The sequence below is a fragment of the Diospyros lotus genome, chromosome 8, assembly GCF_014633365.1.
Source record: "Diospyros lotus cultivar Yz01 chromosome 8, ASM1463336v1, whole genome shotgun sequence".
NCBI lineage: Eukaryota > Viridiplantae > Streptophyta > Magnoliopsida > Ericales > Ebenaceae > Diospyros > Diospyros lotus.
Genome location: NC_068345.1, coordinates 6,413,159 through 6,433,402, shown reverse-complemented (window position 1 = coordinate 6,433,402; position 20,244 = coordinate 6,413,159). Strand labels below are relative to the sequence as shown.

The 20,244-nt window shown below is 39.8% G+C and overlaps 2 protein-coding genes across 2 annotated transcripts; both read right to left on the bottom strand.

Annotated features, from left to right (window-relative positions):
• Nucleotides 1-11,791: 11,791 nt before the first annotated feature.
• On the bottom strand, nucleotides 11,792-14,280 carry LOC127808348 (uncharacterized). Its single transcript, XM_052346857.1, has one exon. The coding sequence runs from the start codon at nucleotides 14,212-14,214 to the stop codon at nucleotides 12,082-12,084; it is 2,133 nt and encodes a 710-aa protein (XP_052202817.1). The 5' UTR covers nucleotides 14,215-14,280; the 3' UTR covers nucleotides 11,792-12,081.
• A 3,395-nt stretch (nucleotides 14,281-17,675) lies between these two features.
• LOC127808824 (uncharacterized) lies at nucleotides 17,676-20,244 on the bottom strand. Its single transcript, XM_052347474.1, has one exon. The coding sequence runs from the start codon at nucleotides 19,997-19,999 to the stop codon at nucleotides 17,849-17,851; it is 2,151 nt and encodes a 716-aa protein (XP_052203434.1). The 5' UTR covers nucleotides 20,000-20,244; the 3' UTR covers nucleotides 17,676-17,848.

The window sequence follows — 20,244 nt, the reverse complement described above, 5'->3', positions numbered from 1 at the left end:
AATTAAAATATCGTTAAAATGTCTTCTACTATAATTATAAATGTGACCGTAATTTAAAAGTATAATATCTTATTCCATCATTTTTAAAGTACAATTGATAATTTAGCTTCGATTTTGAAAATATAGTGATTTATTTAATTTTTTTTAAAGCACAATGAACAAATTAACCCCGAAACTAAAATATAGGGACTTATTTAATAATTTGTCCTTATCCTAGTTTCCTATTTTTGTTCTAATCAAAATTGATTTTTTTTTTTGAATTTTTTTAGTGGGAAATAAATTTTAGAGAAAGGAAGAAAATATTTTGACTTGGTTGTCTTCAATGTTGTGGACCTTATCTTCTTTAGGGGTATAATTTGGGTTCACATTGAAGTGAGAAATACATGAAGTACAACAGGACACATAAATATGCTAGAAGCAGCCTTTGGGTTCACATTGATGGTTATCAAAGTTTTCGTCCTTAATTATGTTTATTTATAACCATACATTTGATAAGAATATGAGTTTCAACGGTTCCCACAAACATTTATTAGGATGGCAAGTCACCAAATATTTGTCAACACATATCGCAGTGCCATACTAAATATGACAGAATATGAAATGGATAGAAAACTAGTACTAGGGTTGATTAAATGCACCCTCATCCAATTATATATATATATATACTATTATTTTTGATAGTGTATAAAACCCACTAACAATAATTGTGGGTAAGCTAGATCAATGATTAATTTATTTAGACTTGAAAAGCTCTGTTTGTTTACAAGAGACATATTTTAAAGCTCATAGAGATTGTTGACCAGCGTGTTCAACAAAACTATTTATATAATTAAATTGAAGGTGATACTATTATTTGTTAATTTAAGAATTGTTCCTTCTGGCCCAAAGTGGTGGTCGGCTAAAGAACTTGAGGCAATGATAAGTCTAGTCATGGCAGTCTGCATGGCAGGGGTGATACTTAAGTCAGTAAAAACTATTTATATACCTTCACTAGCGCCAAGGTGAACTTATATGGGGGAGAGGGGAAGAGCTCAATCCTTGCGTAATCGCCAACCATTATAGGAGAATGACGAGTTGAGGATCCCCACATTGTTAAGGATAAGGGTGAAGATGAAGGGTTGAGAATCTCAAGGTCGCTAAGACTTGTTGTGGGTGTGGGAATGAGGATGCTTCTAAGCTAACATGAGCTGAGGTCGGGGCTAGAGATCAGGTCTGGGGCTGGGTTATGGGCCTAACCTCGAGTTGGGCTTCTTGTGGTTAGTATATGGTCTAAGAATAATGAATAATTCTCTCTCATTCGCTCCTTAGAATGGATTAAATAATTATGTTTTCTTATTGGCAAGATGCATCGTTGGTTGCTATGGTACTTGATCTTGGTAGAATAGGGGGAGATAAATGGGTTGAGATGATGGGTTTGGGGGGAAATGGATTGGGTAATCTTCGTAAACAATTTCGAGACAACATCGAAGAGTTCTACATGGCAATAATTTGAGCTGGGTCGTCTTATCGCTACGACGATAAAGCTCTTGTTGGCCACAGAAGCAGCTAGAGTGAAGGCATGAAGACCCAGTGGGGTGACTTGCTGAGTCACCACCGAGTTAACGCCAATAGGTCCATCGTTAGGAAGAGTTGCTTTGTAGATACTCCACCACCCATCTTCTCCCCCACCGGTGAAAGTACAAAGTGGACTCGTCGGCCCAACTCGGCCACCCACCATGCTCCACCACCTTGACCCGATCCTACCCATCATTTGTCCTGAATATGTAAATATCAGTGCAAAGCTCTCCCATAGTGCTAGCCCAGTCGTCCTCTCCGGATGAAACCACCGATGTCTAGACACTTGACAGGGAAACGGCGAGGCTAAAATCAGGCACCCCACGAGGCGACAACCGACGAGTCAACCCGCTTCTAGGGTGAGTTATGTACACGACAGCCTAGCTCCTCCGCAGTATGCCAGAATCCTCGTGAGTCAAAACTTAAATTAGAGAATCACCCACCAAACTGGGTTTATCTTTCATCGAAATCACACCGTTCGATTGTTGCCTTCCCACCAGGGGAACTTGAATCCTATTTTCTACCTGAAGCGTTAACCTTCTCGTGTCGCGACTGGCGCTATCGTAATAGACTGCGTAGAGGTAGACACCCGAAGTTCCATTCCACTCGGTGACGTAGATGACGACGACACGGAGGATATGAGGCTTTCAGAGGGTAACAGGGAGAGTAGCCGTTGAAGTTGACGGAGTGTCTGTCAATGATGTGGAGCTTAGCGGCTGCAGCTGTGGCGGCGGCGTTGAGTTGGGAGTTGAATGGAATAGGGAGCATGTAGATATGAAAATTGTAGTCTTCTCGACTATTGCTATTGTAGAGAATGGTGGTGGGTTTGGTTTGATATGCAGTAAAAGTCTATCGAAGGAAGAAAGGCGAAGCGAACTCAGACAGAGCCTAAGACCTAGATCGAGAGGCTTCTTCATCTTCTTCAAGTGAATGTGCTTCAGAATAGGATTCAGAGGTTTGTGTGTATTGGGATTACTTAATTTAGGAAAAGCAAGAAAGTGGAAGAGGAATAGATTTTCCAGACAGAGCCATGAGAATTTTGGAGAATTAGGGTGACTAGCATTTCAAAAGGAAGTTTTTTATTTTCTTTGACAATGACTGCGTCATGCATTTGGGAGAAGATGAGTAAGGGAAGATTAATTTTGATGTTTTTAATAGCACATCACATTAGGGCTAAGTTTAGAAAAGAAATAAAGTGATAGGAGCCTGTTCTTATATTGATTGAGTGAACAATAAAGTGTTGAAGAACTCGGTGTTCTGGTTTGAGAATATCACGAGTTGCAAGATGATTATTGGATGTGAAGGATTCCTTTTCCCCGGATAGCTCAAACCATATATGATCATAATCAAACTCTAGGTCTTCTATGTCTCTCTTACAATCATTGAGATCTAGCATGGCTACAAATTGGTCATCTGTTAAGTTATATTCTTTTCCACAAAATTGGAATTTAAGACTATCTAGAGGGTATATTTCTTTCTTATTTGATTCAAAAGATTTTGGAAGACTTGAGTAGAATTTTGCTAGGGCTTCTAGGTAAACTGGTAGCTTGAAGGAGGATAGTTTAAAACACCCTAGGTTGGTAATCCAGGTTCTTAGATTCGTCCCAAATTTTTCTTTTTCAAACCCTTTCCAGTCTATGTTTCTACTAGATGCATAACCTCTAGTTAAGACTCTTGAGAATAGCTGCTTGTGTCGGTCATTTCTTAAACGAGTTGGTTGAGGATGAGAGGGAGGTCAGTAATTGGAAGGGTTAGATGTTGAAGCTGAAAGGTTTTTGGTTCTAGGTTTCTTTGAAGCAAAATGTCTCCTGGAAGAGGAAGCGATGCCTCTTCGTTTTGAAGACATTTTGGATGGTTTGGTTTTAATTTTGAGAGTACCAAATGGGAGACAATTTTCAATGAAATGATGAGATGAGGATGAACCGACACGAGAGAATTTCATGAAAGAAAGAAATAAAACAAACGAAATGGTCGAGGGTTACCTGAAAACGAGCTATAGAGAGCTAGGGCATGAAAGAGATGAGAGAGAGAGGATTTTAGTTGAGTGAGATTCTATTTATACTAGCGTATTTGGAGCTTAAACTGCTTAAGGAGTTTTGAAAAATCCTCAACTGCTTTTAGTGATTGCTCGAGTGATATTAACTATTTGACAAATACTTGGGCATACAGATATTTTAATCGAATAAGGCCTTTTAATTAGTCGAGTGACTCTCAGACAAATTACTTGATTGAGGTTTGCAACCTCTGATTATATTATTTTACTAGGTCAGAGATTTTGCTTATTCAACTAATGACCTAGCATACTTCAACTTCCAATCACATTTTATCAGATTAGCTATGTTGCAAAAGCAATTATTTTCTCTCTTCAAATTTTAATAACCTCTATTCTGATCTTAGAACACTGAAATCCTTCTTAATGACCTTAGTGAGGATATTATCCAAAGATACTCAGCTTAAGAATATACGTTTTCTCTCTACTCCTATATGATTTTGTTTTAGGAAATTTTCTAACCTAAGTACTTTTGGGCTGAAACAAATTTATGTTGGCTTAACTAATTTCTTAGGAAATTTGGCAATTTTGATGCTAATTTAAAAGTTAATTCCTAGAGGATATAGAAATCTAAATCAACTATATTAGTCATATTTACAGGAACTAGCAAATACTCATTTTGATTTTCTAAGGCCTAAGAATCCATATGAGTGGAAAATAGAATCTCCTATAATGGACTCAAAACAACACTAAGTTTTAAATGCATCCTAAAATTTGATCATCTAAGAAAACCTAGTATATACTCAACTTTTATCGAAAGATAAATATTTTATGGATGCTTATAGATATCCTTCGACAGACACTTATTCTAAAAACTATTTGAGTAAAAACTATTAGGTTGCGTTTTCTTTGTTTTTTAATTTTTAATTTTGAGTTTTGAATTCATTTTCAGTTTTTAATTTTGATAGTTTGTTTTTAAAAAATTGAAAACGCATTCTCTTTGTCATTTTAAAAACTTATTTCTCAAAACAGAAAATTAGAAAACGGGTTCTCTTTAAAAATTTAAAAATATTTTTTTAATAATGTTTTATTCAATAAATTTGATTATTCAGTAAATTATAAATATTGAATGTTAATATATTATTAAAAAAATATATACATTTTAAAGTTAATGAATTTTGTAATATTTTTTTCCATTACAATAATAAAATATGAATAAATAAATAAATAAATATATTTTGAGTTTAGAGTTTGTTTTGGATGAAAACACTCAAAATAACTTTTTGTTGTTTTGAGTTTTTTTTATATATTTTTTTTGTTTTAAAAAATGTATTTTTAAAAATAACAAATAAAACACGTTTTCATTATTTTAAAAAATTAAAAACTAAAAATAACTTGAAAACAGTAAAGAAAACGCAACCTCACTCTTTCCTAGTTTCCTAAAATCAAATTTTGAAACTAGCAAAGATACATCCATTTAACTAAACTAGTACTTTATAAATAAGCAGGAATAGAGGAAAATTTAAAGTGAACATTAAAGTAAATGAACAATCATAAACTAATTTAAGTGTTAATCCAACACTTATAAATTAGATGCAGAAATTAAATTGCAAGATCAATATGTTAAAAGATATATATTAATAAAAGTAAACTAAATTAAACTTACAAATTTAAGTGCTAGAATTATAATTTGAAAAGTTAATTTCATAAAATATAACCATAAACAAGACTATAAAAAATATACTATAAAAACAAAACAAGAAACTTTCCCCTTTAAAGATGATATCAACATTATAGCATAGGAATACAAGTGTTTGATTTCTCATTTAATCATTGGAACAAAAACTTCTTTGAAGAGCATTGAGAAATCTGATTCGAAAATCCTTTTGCTAATGACATATATAATGAGACCAAGCAGGAGCCTACGCATATACTCGGCCAAGCCTTCTTGATCATCACCAAGCTTGATAAGAGTCGATGTCTCTAGCACTGGACAAGACTCACTACAAAAAAATAGATTTTGGGGGACAATTTTTTTGCGATGGTTTTCAAAATCATTGCAAAACATGGTATTTTACAACGGTTGAAAAACCGCCACAAAATATGTTTTTTACAACAGTTTATCCAACATTTTGCGGTAGTTCTAAGAAATCGTCGCAAAATTAATTAATTTAAAATTATAAAATTGAATTTAGCTGTGGTTTTAAACAATAGCCACAAAATTTAGGACTAAAAAAATAAAAAATTAAATTTAGCGACGGTTTTGTCAAAATCGCCGCCAAATTTATTAATAAAAAATTCAAAAAAATTAAATTTAGCAACAGTTTTGTTAAAATTATCACAAAATTTATTAATAAAAAAATTCAAAAATAAATTTCGCGACGATTTTAATCAACCGCAGCAAAATTCAACAATAAATAAATTAAAAATTAAATTTCAAAAACAATTTAAAAATTTAAAAATTAAATTAAATTAAATTTTACAAAATAATCTAATTTTTTTTATTTTTTAAACAATTAATTTATTTAATTTAATTTAATTAACTTAAATAATTTATTTATTTTAAATTTATGAATTAATTTATTTATTTTAAATTAATTAATCAATTAATTTAATTAATTAGTTTAAAACATTTTATGTTCAATTAATTAATTTAATATGTTAACTTTTTTTTAGGTGTTTTGAGAGTTCAATTAATTAATTTAATTTAGAGACAAGTGTAATTTTAAAAACTTGAGTTTGTGGGTGTAAAGGCAATTCTGAAAAATAGTGGTTCGATTACTTTATAATTAATACGCGCGACTATATTACAAGGTGGCTTTGCAAATCAGGTGGTTTCACGCGCGCATGCGTGTACGGCAGGTCATGGGATCGAAATTTGGGGAAGGAATTTACTGAAATAAATTCCAGCAGGCGCAGTGGGCGGGTGGACGCGCGCATGGGTGTGTAGGGGCGAGCCTCGCGTGCGCTCGCTATTTTTGCCCGCGTGTGGGAAACAACAGCGGTTTCAAAACCGTCACAAAAAATTACCAAAACCACCATTAAATTATTTTTTATAATTAAATTAAATAATTTAATATTAAATTCAATTAATTTTAGCGATGATTTTTAAAACCGCCACTAAAAATATCATTTAGCGGCGGTTATACCAGCGGTTGCTAAAAATCGCCGCTAAATACTACGCAACAGCTGTATCTACAACAGTTTTGGAAACCGCTGCTAAATGCCAATTTTTTTGTAATGACTTTAGCAAGTCCACCATCACCTAGTTCTCCAGGCTTAAGCTCTAGTACACCAGCCCCATGATGAAAATTAACTCCTTCTTCCAATGTAAGGGGTTCTTTTCTGTGCCACCCTCATCCAAGAAAAAGGCAAGCTCATCCTCCCGAGAAACTACCTTGAAAAAGTTGGCCTTGAAACCCTTGTAAGAGTTGTCAAGGGGCTTCAACAACCGCCTCCTTGGAAGGCCGTTCAAGGAAACCTAATTGCCTTTACTAACGCCCTTCGACTGAAAAAAATAAAAAAAACACCCCCATACTCGCTTCCTAGCCTAAGAAGAAGGAGAGAACTTCGAAGGCCCGAACAAAAGCCCAACTGTTTAGATGCAGTTGGGTCGTAGCGACATTCAGCATCAAGCTTTGGAAGTCGATGAACGGGAGTCACAACAGAAGACGCGTGAAAAACGTCTCGTACATATAGATCAATCCTAAATTTGTGTCTAAGGCCAGGTCCATGTAGACTCGTTCTTCCTTCTCACATAGGCAACACACAAACAGACTCTCATCCCTAGTAGACAATAAGAACACCCATGTTCTCAGCTCAGTGATTCCCTCAGTAGAGTCATATACCGAGGTAATCTTGGCCACGTCCTTGCTCACCCAGGAATATTTGCCACTCACGTTAAGAGGCAAACTCGAAGACGAGCCCACTTGGTCAGCCCTAGCCTCTTCACCACCATTTACGCTAACTGTAATAGCCTTCCTAGCCATGTACGTAGTATCTATAACGTCCTCGAATGACCAAGGCAAATAGAACTGTCAGAAGTTGGCACCTCATGCTTATTCCGAACTACGCTGTGAGTACCCTAATCTATACCTTGAATCACCCTCCTAAGCCTAGCCAACGAGGCCCAACGGCTAGCCCCCTGTAAAGACAACGAATTCCTCACCGGGCACCTCCTTATGGCAATCATGGAATCGCTCCCTTCCCTAGATTCACATCCTGATCTCGCCATAACGCTCAATAACGAACAAAAGACAACAATAAAGGAAGTACGAAAAAAGAATAAAAGAGACCAGATTAGGGAGATTACCTAAGAAACAGAGTAAAGTCTTGAGATGGAAATCGACGAACGATCGAAGATGAAAGCAGTACAGGAGCAAGAGGTCTTAAGGAAATAGAAATTCGAAGATGGCCTACAAATGCGATAAGTGAGATTGAGTAGCGAGAAAAAAAACCTTTATACCGATATCGCTCAACGGACAAAGATCAAGCGTCGTCAATCACCCATATAGATCGCTCCACCTGTCATGCATTTAATACTTTGAGTGGAAGCAGTGGGACGCCTCTTCACCTACTCACGACTCCCCATCTTTTAAAGAAAGCACTTTGAATTGTGGGATCGCGTGCGCAACTCATCAGGATGTCGAAAACAACTCTCAAAACTGTCTAGCTCGACCCAAGCTCAAAATATGCCAAAACATGAACACCACCTCGGTCGTGCATCCCGAGCTCGAATGCTCGCTCTTGTAAACATCCGACCTAAGGAACTGTGGACTGAACTTATTTCGTTGGGCTTAGCCCAAATAGTAGGCCCATAGCTCATGTGTATTACATGGTATTGAAAATAAATAATTTTTGACTATTTTGTCAGGATCTCGGGTGGTCCGGGAAGCCCAAGAGTCAGTCCTAGGAAATTAATTAATAAAATTACCGAATTGGAGCCCGGGAGTGCCCTGGGACTTGGATGTCCAGGAAAGAGGGCAAGAGATTGATGAGCGTCTTGAGTCGAGCTTTATGACACCGGAAGCAATTTGATCGGGAATAATTTTTGGAATAAATTCTGTACAAGCCCGAATGGGTGCCAGTACTGAATTGTTGTAGGGGACCTCTGGAGGGGTGGTCCGATTTTGCGAGTAAAGCAACCCTGAAGCGCTTTCTAGTCGAATAGAAGTCCCATGCAAGCGTAAAGACGAAATCGGTATTTCTTAGTAAAAGTCGTATATTAATTTCAAATAAGTCGAGATTTTGAGTGGCTTAAAAGTAATTAATTAAAGCATTTGAGGGTTCAAGTATAATTATAAAAATCCCCAAATGTAATTAATATGTTCCTTAAGTGTAATTATCTACAAATAAAAGGATTAAAATTTGTAATATATATATATATATATATATATATGTTTATATTGTTTTGTGCGCGTGTAAAGGGGAGATAAAGCTTCCCTTAAAGCTTCCTCACATGTTGTCTTTGAAATTAAAAACAGAGAGCTCGGGAGGGAGGAGCCGAGAGCAAGAGAGAGAGATCGCGAGAGTGTGAGGGAGCTCGCGGGAGAGAGCGAGAGAGATAGCGAGAGAAAGAGATGGAGCGGCCATGGCTGGGCGCAAAAAAGGCCACGAGCAACAAGGGAAGCAGCGGCACACGAAGCTCGAGCAGCGTGAATGGCTGCGATGGTAGCGTGCACGGAGGCGCGAGAAGCAAGCGGTGGCGGGCGTAACCGGCGAAGACAGAGGTTGCCGCGAAGGTTGGTTCGGCCATGGCGGTGATGGCAGCGCATAGGAGGCCGGTCATGGCTGCTTGCGGTGGAAGTGCTGATGGCCCGCGGTGGCGCGTCGACTGATAGCGGGTCGAGCTGGAGCAGTGTCGGCTGGCGGTGAACAGTGCACACGCAAGGAAGAAGAAAAGTGAACAGTGCACGTGTAGGAGAGGCGTGGAGAAGAAGTGAAAAAGAAAAAAAATATAAAAGAAAAGAAAATAATGGAAAAATCTGGAAAATGGAGGAAAATAGGTAAAATCCAGAAAAATTGGGAAAAATCCTTGAAATTAATTTGGGGCTCGAGGAGTGGGCCGGAGGTTCGTTATGGGAATCTGAAGGCATTATGGCGATTCAATAAACAATGCCAATGTGGGCGATTAATTGATTTTCTCTTCCAGATTAACTGAGGTGACTTAATTAATTCTTTTTAGAATATTTCCTTTATGTGAGATGTTAAATTGTGTAGAGTAATTAATTGTTAAATTAAACCTTGGGTCGGGGTTGTTTGGAAATTATGGACTGCTGGTTTATACCGTGGTAGGTGTGAGTTATTGATGGATGGTTCTGATAGTGTGTGGCGAAGTTGAGGGCATTGGTTTAATGCCGGATGCTAATGGAGTTAGGTTTGTGTGTTTGCCTCTAGGTTCGACCAGGAATGCGGTGATCCTAGAAGAGCTCGAAATACAGGCTGGCGTTCTCGCCGAGGCAGAGATGAGGCTTCGAGCCAGGTAAGGGATGGCCCCATGTGGAGGTGGTTTTGCAAGTTGGTAAATGTGTTTGATAATGTTTTTATGTTGCATCTGCATGTAGTGGTTAACACTCGCGTGATGTGAGATCTAGTGGACCTATGGTCGTATGGAGGACTAGTGTTGTGAAGGTTGATAAGTTGATGCCTCAAACCTTAGAGGATTGTGAGGATGGATGGGCCTAACCTCATTTGCATGCATTTGGCATACATAAACATAGTTATATTCATATTTACATGCATTGCGCCCTTACTGAGTCTTTATGACTCATGAGGCTTTACCTCATGTTGTAGATGATGCAAGACAAAACGCAAGTAGGAATGGTGCCGGGAGACTGTTGTGGCAACTAGCATCGTTGCCCGAGATGTGTATTCTCCTGTATTTTCTTATATGTATTCATGTGTTTGAATGTAAGTGTTATTGAGCATTAAAGGTATCTAGTTGTTGTAATCATAATGGTATGATAGATGATTGTGAGTCTGCGTGATGTATATGTGGCTTTAGTTGTTGAAGGCAAGTTCAGACCAAATAAAGATCAGCGAGGTATGTTCTCATAAATCCCCAATACTCAGCGAAGTGTTTGTTATGCTAACTTTATGCCTGGGCCACCTCTAACTTGCTATGAAGCGAGCTAAAGAGAGGTGAAGCTCACTCGGGTTTCGGGTCTCAATCCGCTGAGTTTTTCTTGTTTAAATTGAGATCGATTTCTGAGTGGAGCGAAGGGAAGGACGAAACCTAGTTCCCACCTAAGGCGTTTCCTATTGAAACATAGTCCATCCTTTAGTTGTGGTTTATCGGGTGAGTAATGCGGTTGATTATTTACTGGTGACGCTTGTAAGTGGGAGCGGGTCGTTACAGCTCAGCACCAAACCCTATCCCTAAGCCCGATCTAGGCCCAACACCAGCCCTACAGCACCCACATCTTATCAACGCCCTCTGAGATCCTCACAACTGTAACAAGCCTCATCAACTCCAAATATCCCGACCCCCGATCCCCATTAGCATCGAAAATCTCAACTCTCTATCCTCCCACAATGGATGGCAACATGCAAGGGGTTCTCCCCTTCTCTCCTATATAAGCTAGTTGACCATCGGTCAAGATATGTTCTTTTCAACCTTACAGAAACACTATCATATTGAATTTTTACTTACTTAAAAGTTAGAGTATTTGCAGGTGTCAACCCCCACCGTGTGAATTGTCGTTGCCTTAATTTTCCCGTCAGATCATCCTTTTAGGCCAAAAGGAACAATTTCAATTGCATTCTTCATTTGGGGATTGATTAATATAGATGGTTGGTTCCCACCTAAGTTAATAGGAAATAAATTAACTTATACATAGTTGTATGGTGTAATTTATATAATAAATTATTCTTAAATATCACATAAAATATTAATGTTTCTTGACCAAATAACATTTGTGATGTCTATAAGATGGTTGGGAAAGATCGGGTTAAAAGGCAATGCCAATGCACCACAAGAGCAATTAAAAAAGCCCTATAAGTCCTCATTGGTATGGTACAATAATAAAATATCTAAAATTTCACATAGAATATCAGGATTCGAATCAATGCGGAGACTTATTAAAAGATTTAAGTCTTAAATGAACTGCATTGAATGTCCAACTTTACATGTGTATAAATTATGTCTGCATCCGAATTTATCCGAAAAATATATAAGGGGAGAAGATCACCCGCCCCTTGAAATTAATCGGATGAATCTCAGACACCCCGAGTGAATTTAAAAAAAAAAAAATCAATTTCATTTATTTATGTGAACATATTAACATTACACACAAAACTACTGGAACACTGCTACTATCACCTTATGTTCTGATAACACTTAGAACAGGCATCCCTTCCTAATGGCCCCATATCACAGAGAGGAGATAAATCAGGAGCCGAGCACCCAAAATTTTAAACTGTAGACTTCTTACACTTATGAGTATTCATATCAGCCCGGCAAAGCCACCCGACCACGCCCGAGGGCGGCAACTATCACCTTATGTTACAAGTGGGAAAATCCTCTTCAATGTTTTCTGTCAGTTACCACAGGGGACTCTAGCATTCCCTCCCAAGGGTGGAGCCACCTCATCAACCTTTGTATCGTCCGGAAATGTTATCCAGTAGCAATCATCGAAGTTGCATCCTCTGCCGTTGGATTGCAGCACCACATCAACGGCCCTCATAGATATGGGCCCCCACGCCGGGGTACCATCACCATACGTGTTATGAGTCAGCCTCGTACGATCAGAACCGTCCAATTTGATCGTGTAGATCTCACTGGGTGGTTGATACTGATGTGCGATGGAGATTGGCTCCCCCGACACCCCGCCGTAATCCGATGTCAACACGATAGATTTTCCGTCCGGGCTGAAAATCGGGTGGGCAGACATACCCGACCCGCTGGTGAACACCTTCCTAAGGCCGGTCCCATTCGGGTGAATCATGTATATTGACGTGAGATCCGTACCGGGGTGTTCTCGGTTCGAAGTGAAGACGATCCAATCTCCGTCTGGAGACCAGTTACAGTGCGTATCGGTCCATGGACCTTCCGTGAGCCTGAATAGCCCGCCTTTGTCTCCCTTCTCAGCATCCATTATGTATAGGTTCTTGTAACCGGATCGACCGGACCGGAACACGATCCACTTCCCGTCGGGTGAAGGCCATGGGAAGGCGTTGTTTTCGCCGTCCGTCGTCAGCTTTCTGTAAGTGAATTCATCCTCATCCACGTTGACGGCGACTATATCCACCTCGGAGCTCACTGGTGCGAAAATGGGTCCCATGCTGGTATAAACCACACCTTTTCGTTTCGGGTCCCAGGCTGAGTAGAAAACCATTCCGCTATAGATTTCGCGTAGACCAGACCCGTCTGGGTTCACCACGTACAGACCCGGCATGGCCGAGTAAGCTATCCGGTCACCCTCCGGCGAGAAAGAAGGAAATGATCGGTAGTTCCGGAAAAGAGAAATTTCAGGTTTTGGGTTTCGGAGGTATTCCAATAACAAGTGGTTACCTCCGCCTCCATTGGCTGGGCCTCTGCATCTGTGGTACCCGACCCGGGTGGAATCAGGGGAGATGAACGGATTGAAGTGATGGAGAGTAGGAGAGATGGGTCGAGTCACCTCCCGGAACTGCTTGGACACGACGTCGAAGATCTCTATGTGACGGTAATTCGACCCGCGCCGCCTCGTCGCCACGGCAATGAAGTTCTTGTCGGCCACCGAAGCCGCCGGAGTGAACGCGTGGATTCCTGGCGGGGTGATTCGCTGAGTCACAACCGACTCAACACCAACTCGCCCACTCTTCGGAAGGCTAGCTTTGTAGATACTCCACCACCCATCATCCGCCTTCCGATGATAGTACAGAGTGAAATCGTCAGCCCAAGTCGGCCACCCGCCGTGCTCCACCGCCTTGACCCGGTCCGACCCGTCCTCAGTTCTGAATACATAAATATCAGTATTGAGCTCTTCCATATCACCACTCCAGTGATCCTCTCCGCCGGAAGCCACAGCCGTCCAAACCCCCGACGGCGACACGGCTGGGCTAAAATCCGGCACCCCAGGCGGGGACAACCTCCGAGTCAACCCGGTTCTGATATGACTCGAGTAAACCGCAGCCCAACTCTTCCTCGGCACGCCCGAGTCCTCGTGAGTTGAAACATAGACAACATAATCACCAACCAAACTGGGTTTATCTTTCAGCGAAATCGGACCGTTCGAATGTTGACTTCCGACCAGGGGGAACTGTACCCGGTTCGGAACTTGGAGCATAGATCTCCTCCTGGCGTGGTCAGCGTCGTCGTAATAGACGGCGTCGAGGTATATGCTGGAAGTTCCGTTCCTCTCGGTGACGTAAACCACGTGAACGGGCGGCGACGCGACAGCGGCGGCGAGTGTCTGATAGCGTGGGTGCGAGAGCAGCAGCGACGAGGACGACGACAGCGCTGGAAAGTGGCCGTTGTAGTTGACGGACTGGCCGTCGGTGATCTTGAGCTCGTTGCCGGCGTTGATCTGGGAGTCAGAAACCGGGAGCGTGTAGACGTCGAAATTGTAGTCCGTCCGGCCGTCCGAGTTGAAGAGTATGGTGGTGCGGGAGTTTCCACCTCCACGGTCCGCCGCGGCGCAAGATAGCAGCAAAGTGAAGAAGAAACTGAGAGGCAGAGGATTCTCCATCTTCGTCGCTCTCTGGTTCACTTCAGTCACAGTAAAAGAGTGTGGGGTGAATTTAGGTACGAAAAGAAGGGGTAGCGTTTGGTAATGCCGATACATCTATTCCGATGCGATGGGGGCAGTTGGCGAGCGATTGTGACGTTTGGCGATGCGGATAAGTTTATTCAAAATGTTCCCAAATGGTGGGTGGGCCAGGTGCCCTTGCGAATTGCGCCGTGGCTTGAGTTGGTGTTCAATTTCTAACCGTTGATGGGGCTGATTTTGTCTGACTTAACAAACGCCGTCTACCGATCTCTCTCATGTGTGTGAATGGAATCATCAGGCTTTTCTCCGTTTTCTTTTTTGTTATTTAATGTATTGATCTTTATTTAGCCTGTAGTGTCATAGCTCTCAAATCCACCTACATCTTGATTTGGGTGAAATTCTAAAATTAAATAAGTTTTTATATTTTAATTTTAAATTTAAATTTTAGTTATTTATGCTATTATATACAAAATAATTAATTTTTAAAATAATTTTATCATTTCATAAAGATTTTTTCCATTTAAAATATCAAGCTTTATCTAATAAACTCTTATATTTTAAATTTTTTTAAATAAATTACTATAGTTTAATATTCGTGAGCAAATTGAACATTTTATATTAGAAAGGCATAAAAAGCATTTTGGGGAGTTCTTCACTTTTAAATTTAAGGTTTGTTTTTTATGTTTGCATCTATGTGATATTATTTCAATCGGGATAGAATTAGCGTTATTTGTAAAATTAAAATATTATTAACATCCCATCTACTATAATAATAAATGCGACTGTAATTTAAAAGTATAATATCTTATTTGATCAATTTTAAAGTATAATTGACAATTTAGGTTAGAGTTTTAAAATATAGCAATTTATTTAATCTTTTTAAAACACAGTGAATAAATTGACCCAGTGGCTTATTTACAATTTATCCTTTTCCTACTTTCCTAATTTTGCTCTAATCATTCTTTTAAATAATATTTATTAAAATAAATAAAATAAAATTATATTAAGATAATTTATTTGTAATGTTCAAGATAATTTATTTAAAGAGGAATTAGTGTTAAATTTATTTGAAAAATGTTACGGATATTCTCCGCTCTACTCCTTATGAACTAGGCTTAATTCAGTAGGTCGGCCCAATCGTAAAAGGTCCTGTAGACCTCGAGTTGAGCTCATTGAAGCGAGCTCACATACTATTGGAGCTCCGGCTTATATGGTGGGGCCAAGCGAGCTCCCAGTAATGCCTCTAACTTATCAACCTATTCGAGCGAACTCCCAGTTATGTTTCGAGCGAACTTCCAGCGACCCTTGTAGTTCGTTGGCTCAGTCGATCAGCTCACATAATGGGAGGGACGTATGGCACGGAATATTAATAGGTTAGGGGCCGCCCCAGCTAAACCATTCAGGACCATTTTCTCGGCCTATTTTCTTGACCCATGATGGTCTCATCTTGGCCTCTTTGCAACAATATCATTACAGTTGTATCTGGGTTTTCGCGCGTTCACCTCAGATTCTATCCTCATTAATGACGGATCTCATCCACATTAATGAGAGTCTTGTCGGCGCTTTGCTACTGCATGGACGTTCCTGCCAACGCCGACTATTCCATCCCATCATCTACATATGTACAACGTATGCAGGAAAGCATATCCTCTTATATATTAGCCAACTCTTTTGAGAACTAAGGTTAATGACGAATTTCATCCACATTAATGACGGATCTCATCCACGTTAATTTGAGTTTACATTGAAGTGGGAAATACGTAAAGTACGTACAATAGGACACATAATGGTGTCAGAAGCAGTTTTTTTTTTTTGTTCATATCGACAAGCTTACGCAAATAAATGCAATGGTTATCAAACTATCTGTCCTCAGTTATATGTTTATTATTATTTTTTTCTTTTGTCTCATCCCATTACGCGCCCTCATTTATTGACTTCAAAATACAGTGAAAGAATTAAATTAAGAAATCTGAAGGTCCTCAATTTTGATCTCGGAATAATATATTGAACATAATACAACAGACTCAAACAAGATTGCTAGGATCACTAAAGTATACCCTCGAAGCTAATTATATATTTATTTGCACTCATAAATTTCAACTGTTGCCCCAAACATTTATTAGGATGTTAAGTTATCAAATATTTGTAACTAATTATGATAGAATATGAAATATATAGAGAATTTTTTATTGTTTTAATTGTATTATTAAATTTATATTTTTAAGTTAATTTAATTTTTATATTTTAATTAGAAAGTGATGTGTATTTTATTATCTTATTTTATTTTTATTTTTATACATAAAAATATAAGAGTTAAATTAATTAAAAAATATAAGTTTAAAAGTATAATTGAAATAATAAAACGTTTGGACCGACACAAAAAAAAATAAAGTAAAGAGATCAAATTAATTTAAAAATTAAATTTATGAATGTAATTAAAATAATAAAAACTTTTGATAATCACACCAAAAAAAAAAAACGTAAAATTAGTGGAGGAAAAATATGGATTTTGCCATATGAATTGGGATCATGCTTACTTTATCGTGCATGATTGGAAGAGTCAAGCAGGTGGGTTAGGCCGCACCCTGGATGTCCAATGAGCTCACACGTTTATTTTTTTAAATGTTTATAATTATTTAAAATATAAAATATTATAAAATATAAATAAAAATTAGATCAAGCATATTTATGTTTATTTATAAAATTTAGATACTATGCAACCATCTTGAAAGTTAACAATTAAGTTTTGAATTTTAAATTCATGTCCTTAAAACTATGAATTAATAACATCTTAATTATCAATTATATGGTACTTTTAAATCATAACAGCATAATTTATAAATTTTTTTTTTTAACTTTTAGAGTATATAATTTCTAAGTTTAATTCAGTTTTGAGTTATATTGTTGCATGGCCTTGAGATAGGTCTAGTCTTTTAGGTTTTATTCGACGTGGAGCTCGATTCTTAAATTTATATTATTTTTTTAATTAAATTTTAGATTATTTTTAATAACTTAATAATGCTATCATCACGTGTATATATATATATAAAAAAAAACCTTCCAATATTACATATTTTATAATCATCTTTAATGTGCTATATTTCACGTTGCACTTATCGTAATTTCTTATCCAATTGTAGTCATTTTCTTTGTCAAACATTACATATATGGAATAAATATTGAAGTTTTAAAAGTTCAAAACCAAGTTAATATTTTATGTGTTTTTGTGCCTGTCTTAATTTGCGATGCCAACACAAATAGGTCATGAAGAAAATATTTGCCTTTTTATGTGCCAAATGTGACAAGTTCACTCGGAGAGAGCAAACTCATCTTCCTTACAATCTCCATTGATGTCAACCCAATCGCATTTGAATAATACAAAATTGTCAATGATAGATTATTGTGAGAACCCTGCGGAAGAAAATGAAGACCTAAAAAAGTAAAGAAGGCAACAACTTCACCCTTCATTGGGAACACGACGATAGACAGATAACAGACCCTCCTGGTCCTGGGAAAACTCTCATAAGGCTGACCTAACATAAATATTACAAATGCAAAACTACCATAAGCACCTCATTATTAGCTAATTAATTACTGTAAAAGCTCAAGCCCCCTAACCGCACGGGGCATTAGCTCTCTGAACTGAGCTTCGAGCCTCCATATTTTGATTTGGAAATGTAACCCAGTAACAATCGTCGAAAAAGCATTGGTCGACACGTGTCGGGAGATCCACATCCACTGGCGTCATGAACATGGGGCCCCATGCTGGGGTCCCGTCGTCGAAGGAATTGTGGGTCCATCTCGTGAGCCCTGAACCGTCCAATTTCATCGTGAAGATTTCGCTCGACGGCTGATACTGATGTGCGTTTGAGATTGGCTCCGCTGATACTCCCGCATGATCTGACGTAAACACAATACTCTTCCCATCCGGGCTGAATGTCGGGTGGGCCGACACTCCATTTTCGTCCCCAAACACCTTCCTAAGCTCGGTTCCATTCGGGTGAACCATGTATAATTGGTAGCTATCGGAACCGGGTTTGTCCCGATTCGATGCGAAGATGATCCAATCTCCATCAGGAGACCAACTACAGTGCGTGTCGGTCCATGATCCGTCCGTGACCCTTTGGAGCCCGGCCTTATCTCCTTCTATGGCGTCCATTATGTATAAGTTCTTGTAACCTGATCTGCCCGATCGAAAAACAACCCATTTCCCGTCGGGCGAAGCTGAAGGAAAAGCATTATTTTTGCCATCGGTGGTCAGCTTTTTGTAGCTATGTTCTTCATCATCGGCGTTGACAGAGATCACGTCGACTTCGGTACTTGTCGGAGCAAATATGGGCCCCACGCTGGTGTAAATCAACCCCTTGATTTTTGGGTTCCATGATGTACCAAAGGCCAAACCCGAATAAAGCTCACGAGTCCCCGACCCATCCAAGTTCACCACATGAAGACCCGAACCCGGTAAACCCGCATAAGTAATTCTGTCACCCTCGGGTGAGAAAGAAGGGAATGGCCAGTAAATGCGAATGAGAGAGATGTCAGCTAATGGACTTTGGGTGTATTCGAATAACAAGTGGTCACCTTGCCCTCTGTTTTTTGATCCCCTGCATCTATGGTACCCTATCCTGGTAGAATCGGGGGAGATAAACGGGTTGAGATGATGGGTTTTTGGAGAAATGGGTCGGGTAATCTCTGTAAACAGTTTAGAAACAACGTCGAAGAGTTCTACATGGCGATAATTTGAGCCGGGTCGTCTTGTCGCCACGGCGATGAAACTCTTGTTGGCCACGGAAGCAGCTGGAGTGAAGGCATGAAGACCCGGTGGGGTGACTCGCTGAGTCACCACCGAGTTAACGCCAATAGGTCCATCGTTAGGAAGAGTTGCTTTGTAGATACTCCACCACCCATCATCTCCCCACCGGTGAAAGTACAGAGTGGACTCGTCAGCCCAAGTCGGCCACCCGCCATGCTCCGCCACCTTGACCCGATCCGACCCATCATCCGTCCTGAATATGTAAATATCAGTGCGAAGCTCTCCCAAAGTGCCAGCCCAGCCGTCCTCCCCGGATGAAGCCACCGCCGTCCAGACACCCGACGGCGAAACGGCCGGGCTAAAATCAGGCACCCCACGAGGCGACAACCGACGCGTCAACCCGCTTCTGAGGTGAGTCGAGTACACTGCAGCCCAGCTCCTCCGCGGCACGCCAGAATCCTCGTGAGTCGAAACGTAAATCAGAGAATCACCCACCAAACTGGGTTTATCTTTCATCGAAATCACACCGTTCGATTGCTGCCTTCCCACCAGGGGGACTTGAATCCGATTTTCCACCTGGAGCGTTGACCTTCTCGTGCCGCGACCGGTGCCGTCGTAATAGACCGCGTCGAGGTAGATACTCGAAGTTCCATTCCGCTCGGTGACGTAGACGACGTGGAGCGGCGGCAGGTCGGAGGCGAGGCTTTCAGAGGGTAACAGGGAGAGCAACGAGGGAGAGAATCGGGAGGGAAAGTGGCCGTTGAAGTTGACGGAGTGTCCGTCGGTGATCAGGAGCTCGTCGGCTGTGGCGGCGGCGTTGAGTTGGGAGTCCGGCGGAATAGGGAGCGTGTAGATATCAAAATTGTAGTCTGCTCGGCTGTTGGTATTGTAGAGAATGGTGGTGGGTTTGGTTTGATCTGCAGCAGAAGACGATCGGAGAAAGAGAGGCGAAGCGAAGAAGAAACAGAGACTCAGGCCGAGCCTGAGACCGAGACCGAGAGGCTTCTTCATCTTCTTCACACGAACGGGCTTCAGAATAGGATTCGAAGGTCTGTGTGTGTTGAGATTTACTTAATTTAATTTAGGAAAAGCGAGAAAGTGGGGTTTCGTGTGTTAGCGAAGGGATTGTGACGAGAGATGAGCCGATAAGGTGGTGCCCCCACAAGGCTTGAATTGATTGATGCCAGTGCCATTCATCGACTGCATACATCTATCTCTTTTGTGTTTCCATCTCCATAATTTGTACCGCATTTATT

Bases quoted from the DNA above. Each gene is read 5' to 3' on its own strand.
- LOC127808348 (XM_052346857.1), bottom strand. From the start codon at position 14,214: ATGGAGAATCCTCTGCCTCTCAGTTTCTTCTTCACTTTGCTGCTATCT.
- LOC127808824 (XM_052347474.1), bottom strand. From the start codon at position 19,999: ATGAAGAAGCCTCTCGGTCTCGGTCTCAGGCTCGGCCTGAGTCTCTGT.